Source organism: Austrofundulus limnaeus, unplaced genomic scaffold, assembly GCF_001266775.1.
Source record: "Austrofundulus limnaeus strain Quisiro unplaced genomic scaffold, Austrofundulus_limnaeus-1.0 Scaffold1529, whole genome shotgun sequence".
NCBI classification, from domain to species: domain Eukaryota; kingdom Metazoa; phylum Chordata; class Actinopteri; order Cyprinodontiformes; family Rivulidae; genus Austrofundulus; species Austrofundulus limnaeus.
This window is the reverse complement of record NW_013953931.1, coordinates 33,588-40,351: the sequence shown is the minus strand read 5'-3', so window position 1 is coordinate 40,351 and position 6,764 is coordinate 33,588. Positions and strand designations below refer to the sequence as shown.

The window sequence follows — 6,764 nt, the reverse complement described above, 5'->3', positions numbered from 1 at the left end:
ATGCTATCACCATATATATGTATTAACTCAGTGCTACACATTCTCCTCTCGTCACTGAGGTCCTCCATCCACATGACAGAGAGGGGAACACAAAAATGACTGTCTGTAACTGAAAATATGGATGGAGGACCTCAGTTTAGCTTGTTTGTCGCGCTAGCGCTGAGCTAATACATATAAGGTAATATAGCGTCAGCACTAAGGCTAACAGGCTAAGTATTTTTACAGGCTTTATTTTACTGTTAAAATAAATGTTTAACAAATAAAGTCTAATGTTACAAATAATCATGGATCCCTTTAAATTCAAACACTCCTCTGATTGTGGCCCACAGATGAGGGGGAGGAGCCTCTCAGCCCACCCTATCCCAAGATGCATTGCAGGCCTCTAAGCTCACTTTGTTAGGTTATAATAATAATATGAATATTTTGCTAATTTATCATTACTTCTGTTTAGCGCCGTCGTTTTTGCTAGGCGACAGGACATGGGGTAAAGGCTAGACCGGACCACGTAGACCAGGTAGACCGGGTAGTCCGGGTCTTTTGAAGGACAGCTTTTTATTAAACTACAAAAATGTTTGAATGGTGTGAAGGGGGCGGGGTTTGAAGTGCTCAATTTGTATTAATTGTATTTAAAGAGACAGCATCAAAATGAGTTGCTTGTGGAGCTACAGGAACCAGTTCCAGTTTATCAGAAGGATTTAGAAGCCTGATGTGTCTCCAAAGTGCCTAAGAAGATAAACGTACTCAGCTGTTGTTTCTTCTTCTTCTTCTGCCCAGGCTGTTCGCCGCTCCGCCGGAGAACCTGGACCAGTTTTCTTGTGAGCGTGACCCGATCCTCCAGAACCAGCGACGGAACACGACCTCCTACTGGAGTTACTGCAGGAGACAGAAACCTCAGGTCAGTCTCAGATCAGGCACCTGTCCCCCTCCTCATCCTCTCACCTGGACAGGTCCAGGGCCTCCACGCAGGAAGTGCCGCGGTCCGCTTCGGGCGATAGGTCGAGGGTGAGGCGGYGGGTGGGGGTCTCGGTGTCCGTGGTGTCGGTGGGCTCCCACAGGGCTGTGTGTTCGGACAGCAGCTGGTTCAGGTGGTCCCTGCAGAAGTTGGTTCCCCAGGCTCGGTGGCGGTGCGACTGAGCCTGATGCCTCAGATCCTGGACCTGGACCAGAACACGTGACAAACAGAAAACTCGTTCATTCATGAGGTCTGATGAGTTTTAGACATAAAGARTCGGAAAATTCCCTTTTATTTACTGCAGCGTGGCTCAAACTGTCAGGAGTCAGAAGCTTCGACCTGAAGAAGATCTGACAAACGTTGGCACGCAACCACCGGGTTCTGATGAGAAGTCAGTTTGATCGGAAACGAAACGTCGAGCTGCACTGAAGGTGGCCTGATTTTATGGAACGTCTTGTTCAGGACTGGCATCAAAACCACAAAMTGAACTGCTGAAGATCCAAACCAAGCCCTGGTTTGTGTTTCGGACCTGTCTGCTGGCAGAACGATGAGGTTTTTAAACGAGCTTGTTTTACAGAGCTTGTATAACAAAGTGTCTAGTAACTAAGAAAAACTTTAAGATTTATCATGTAGACACAAYGAACTTCATTGGATATTAAGTGAAACTGTCCGTTCAGACCCTGGAGAAGTCCCGACCCAGTTTCCAGAGCTCACCCTGAGAGGAACTGTGAAGCTGACGCAGCACAGCCCTCCTACTCAACCTGAGGCTTTGATCGTTTCCCCTCATCAAGCAGYTCGTGATGACAGCTCACACATTCCCTCACAGGGAGGGAAAGTTCACCGAGCTGCAGCCGGGTCCAACAGAACCACGCTTTACCTCCTGGACTCAGTGGAACTGGACCCTGGAGACCTATTTATGGACAACTGGGTCGTAAACGTATTCACCCCCGTAGTGTTTTCTCCTTTTGTTGTCCTAAAACCTGGACTTTAATGGCATTTTGGTAAAACTTCATAATAACGACACCTTATTTAGCCTTAATTAATCATTAATAAAGGGTTACTTAACCTTTAAAACATCATAAATTAAGGATGGTTCAGACTTAATAAGCTATGAATTAACCAGAGCTGTAAAGTAACTAAGTACAAATACTTTGTTACTGTACTAAAGTAGAATTTTTGGGTATCTGTACTTTACTTGGGTAATTATTTTTCAGCCTACTTTTTACTTCTTACATTTTATAAAAAGACAAGAAGTAGAAAGTTGTTACCTTTATTTCATTTCTGCTTGTTTTCATTGCAGCTTGTTGTTGTAAAAAATAAAAACTATCCATATAAACTGAGCCTCCTAGATAGAGTGAATTTAACTGTGGTTGAATGAGAAGTATAAATATATAAAACTCTGATAGTGTATTAGTTTGTACNTGGATACCTGAAAGTCCACATTATTTGCAATTAATATTGCCACGCCCCTAGAGAGTCCATTTGAGTGGGAGGAATAAAATGTCTTTTTAAAACCCTTTTTTAAATTATTTTCATGGTTCTCGTTTGTTAAATGGGTTTCTTACCAGAAGATTATTTGTTGCTGTTCTCTCTTCATCATAAGCTTTCCTCTTTTAATTGGATTCTGTAACCCGTGTACATTAACAGTTATAAATTTAAATGGTTGTTGGAACATAAATCTTTAAATGAATAAATCCCTCTAACTTACACATCCAAGGTGACCTTAACAATGAAACATTTACAAAACTCAAAAACATAGAACCTGGAAATTGAAAAAGTACAAAAGGAACGACTTCCAACACAAAACGACTCAAGGAGTCCTTGATGAAGAGAAACGCCCCCATGAGGCTCTTCTCATGGGGGGTCTCTCCAGTGCTAACTGACCTAGCTCGGTACGAGTGTAAGCTCAGTACACAATCAGAGCCTTTAAACCGGCTCCCAAACAACAGTCAGGTATTATCTACTTTTAAATCAGTAACGTTTCTTATTAACATTAGCGAAGGTTAACTTAAGGGTTGTTATAATGGTGTCTGACTCAGTGTCTCTATAGGAAAATGTTCAGTTCTTAGTCCACACGCTGGATCAGATCACTGTGATTGTTTATCTTACCACATGAGTTTAAACGAGAGGCACGTTTGGAGAAGCGGCAGCGTCTCCAGCCTCATGACGAAATCCACTGAGTTTTTTCCATGCTCTCTCTCCGTGTACGTCGGGGTTACTTCGTTTGGCCTCCTTCGTCACCCAGGACAGTCTGTCCAACTTCTCCATCTGTGCTGCCGTGTGGGAACCATCGTTGCTAGTAGTGCAGTCAGGCGCGAGACCCCTCTTCTGCAGATCCTTCATGGCGTCCGCCGCAGTGCTATACGTGATCGGGCCACCATCAAAAAACAGACAGAGCTTAGCCAGCAGTGAGGTTTGGAAGCAGAGACCTTTTTCTTTCAGAAGTTTGTTGACAGGGGCGTAAGCTTTCCTCTTCTTTTGAGTCTCTGCCGGATAGTCCTGATCGAAATAAACCTGCTGCTGGTTGAGGCGAATTTCTCTTTTCTTCCACGTGGTGCGAAGCACAAAATCCCTGGTTCTAAATGCCAGAAAGGAGACCACCACGGAGCGGGGGCTCGCATTCTGCGGTGGTTTGGGAGCCAAAGCCCGCTGGCAGCGTTGTATAGCCAGGTCGATATCTTGGGAGTGACAGCTCAGCCTTAATGAAACCATCCATAAATTCCAGCAGATTATCTCCCTCTGTATCTTCTGTAATCTCGTACACACGGATATTATTTCTTCGTGAGCRTGCTTCTAGATCAGTCAGYTTGRCTTGAATTTTATCTTGGTTGTTAATAGTTTGAGGCAGCACCTCTTTCRCCGCTGCGGTCCACTCCTCCATTTCTGCCACACGTTGTAAAGACTCCTCCGTTCTCTTTTGATTCTCTTTTATGTCCGACACGACTTCATATAGTTTTCCATTAATCTCCTCTTGAAAACTTCTTAAATCTCTCTTCATGTCGGCGGTGACGTCATCACGAAAGCAGCACAGCACCTCCTTCATGTCTTTACGGATAGCTACGATCTCTTTGTGGATATCTCCGATGCTAGCTTGAAGCCCTTCCATAGCCATGTGCTGGTCTGATGTGCTTTCATCGAGTAATGAAGTTCTCTYGCYCGTTTCTTCTGTCTGTTTTGATTTCCCGTTACTTTTTGATGCTTTTCCCCTTTTCATCATAAAATAGTCRGTCTTAGTKGGTTAATTCAGCTCTGGCAAAGGGGATTTAGCCGACCAAGTTGGGAGCTCTGGTTCAATGCCTCTGCTCACCTCAGYGCCRTAACYGGAAGTCTGGTTCTGTTTGTTTTAAATACTTTACAAGTTTCAGCTTCTATTTAGCTGATTTTAGCTTTTTGTTTGCTTTTTTAGCCATCTTTCTGACCTTTTGTGTTATTTTTCTGCTAATTTAAACTTGTTCTTCTTTTAGCTGCTTTCTGCTACTTTCAGCTGTTTATTGTGTTTTTAGCTACATTTTTAAAGCTAATTTCACCTTATTYCGATCATTTCARCTTCTTACTGCCTAATTTAGCAAATGTGCTCTTTCATATTTCAGCTACTTTTGAAAGCTGTTTCAGTTTCCCAGCATTAGATGTTGGCGCTGCATTTCCTGTTTGTTGAGTATTTTTCTGTCCCTGCATGTTGTGATATGACAGATGATTATGAAAAAACTTCAGTTTATGTTCCTAACATAAAACGTGGAAAAGGTAGAGGTGTGTTCGTGTTTTTAAGCTGCTGCAGGTTGTTTGTTCTGTAAGAGAATAAAGATCTAACCTGCTGAGTGACAGCATCTGTAGCTCCGCCTCCTGAGTTCCTGCAGAGACGAGAACGAAAGCTGGACTGATACTCTGTCAACAYCCTAACACACACCAGATTTTAAAAATTAATTCATGAACTTGTAAAAAGTTTATAAAACTTAAAAGGCGACAAACACACCTGGGTCTCCTCTGCACCTGAGGATGGGGCGTGTCCTTCAGGGGCGACTGTGGCTTGTTGTTTTCACCTTGAGGGGGTTCCTGTTTTGGATGGGGCTTATGTGACTCCGCCCTCTTCTCCGTATGAATCTAAAGGTCAGGAGATTGGAAGCAAACGGTAAGATGGCGCCTTTTGTGTTTTAGATGAGAGGCGGGGCTATGACATCATTTTCACAGGGTTATGTTCACATAAAAAATAATTGTTTTTAAATTATTTATTTGTGCTTTTTTTTACTTAAAATTTGACTAAACTTAATCTTTTTTTTGTAAATTTTTCTATAAAAAGTTTGTGTTGTGTGTTCACCTGCGTGTGGAACAGCGGGACTCTCTCGTATTCCAGATGCTTCCGAAGGCGCGGCCCAGTGGGCGGGACCAGACCCCTGAAGCTCCGCCTATATTCAGTTTCCATCAAAACCGGGTTTGCCTTGAAGGGCGGCACGGACCTGCTGGAGTTCAGCACCTGCGGGATTACATCGTCAGACTGAGCTGCTGCCCCCTGGTGGTCGCTCAGTGGAACTGCAGCTCAAACATCTGGCGCCTGAAAACATCTGGAATCGTCCGTCCTATGGTTTAATTTAATAACTGATCACAGAGCTGAAGAAATGTTTATCAGGTTCTTCAGTTTGTCTTATAGTTTTCAGTTTTTATCTGGTTCATGTTGGAGATTAAACGCTGCCCCCTGCTGCTCAGTTTACTGAACAACTCTGAGTTTTTATTTTACTGGAGCTTTAATTCATCTTTAAAAAGACAAACTAAACCCATCAGGTAAAGGTTTATTTCTCAGAGGTGAGGCTCACCAGCTCTGCAGTCAGTAGAGGCGATGCAGGTCCAGGCTTCTTCCAGCTGAACTGTCTGTGGTACTCTGACCTGTGACCTGCTGACCTAAGCCCCGCCCTCCACCGCAGCACCTGTTCAACCTGCAACACGAGAACACGATAAAGTCCTGCTGCTGCTCTGTCGCAGCCACGGGTTTCAGGCACCTCACCTTGTTCTCCGACGGCTGCTGATCACCTGGAGAAGTTCCTGCTGCAGGCCTGGCCAGTGATTGGCTAACAGGCTCAGAGGGGCGGAGCTTCGCTGTCGAGACAGAACAGCTGTAAGTCTAAGAGAAGATGAAGGATGAGACAAGCCTGAGTTCTGTAGCAGTTACCAGATTTTCCATCTGCAGATTCAGGATCTGGGGTCTCCGGAGGTTCTGGGTCTGCAGCAGGTCGAGGTCCTGCTGGAGTTTCAGGAGGCGTAGGTGTCTTCTGGTTCTGTGAGGAGCCCTTCCTGTGGGCTGAGCGGCTTCTAGACACTGGGAAAATAAATTCATAACAGTTTAAGATGCAGAAAGACAAGTTGGAGGAGTTTTTCTGTCCTACCAGCAGGGGGTGCTCTCCTGACAGCTCCAACAGCTGGATCATCTGGAGGGAAGAGCAGAGAACTGCAGGACCGGGCCAGTGGTCCGGTTCTCTTCCTCCTCTGTAGACCAGGCTCCCTGCTGAACCCTACAGATGATAAAGAGTTACTGAAGAGACCTCGTGTGAGGTTCTGGTTCTTTACGGTGAGACGGTTTAAGACTAAACCTTGTCTGGATCTGACGAGGAAACTCTCTCCTCCAGATCCTTACCCATCAGGTCGGAGCGAAGGCCCGCCAATGGGGCGCAGCGCTGAGGCGACACACTTCTGGACCGGGAACTCCCGTAGCTCTTCTGGTACTCACTCTGACACTGAAACAGGTTCACACGGCTCAGGTTCCTGGACTCTGAAGACCCAACAGGACTAACTTATTAGACCCAACAGGACTAACTTATTAGACCCA

At 44.9% G+C, this 6,764-nt stretch overlaps 1 protein-coding gene across 4 annotated transcripts in view; it reads right to left on the bottom strand.

Annotated features, from left to right (window-relative positions):
- mdm1 (Mdm1 nuclear protein) overlaps window positions 1–6,764 on the bottom strand; it is a 14,096-nt gene that overhangs the window by 4,249 nt on the left and 3,083 nt on the right. For 2 of the 4 annotated variants that reach the window (XM_014032751.1, XM_014032754.1), the window contains exons 2-11: window positions 6,573–6,672; window positions 6,325–6,450; window positions 6,111–6,257; window positions 5,946–6,037; window positions 5,758–5,877; window positions 5,265–5,420; window positions 4,923–5,050; window positions 4,761–4,845; window positions 940–1,157; window positions 742–873 (exon numbers count right to left, since the gene is read on the bottom strand). In XM_014032751.1, the coding sequence (XP_013888205.1) occupies window positions 742–873; window positions 940–1,157; window positions 4,761–4,845; window positions 4,923–5,050; window positions 5,265–5,420; window positions 5,758–5,877; window positions 5,946–6,037; window positions 6,111–6,257; window positions 6,325–6,450; window positions 6,573–6,672 (1,304 nt within the window). Of the gene's footprint in view, window positions 1–741; window positions 874–939; window positions 1,158–4,760; window positions 4,846–4,922; window positions 5,051–5,264; window positions 5,421–5,757; window positions 5,878–5,945; window positions 6,038–6,110; window positions 6,258–6,324; window positions 6,451–6,572; window positions 6,708–6,764 lie in introns of all 4 variants that reach the window. The other 2 variants (XM_014032753.1, XM_014032752.1) reach the window with 2 other exon arrangements.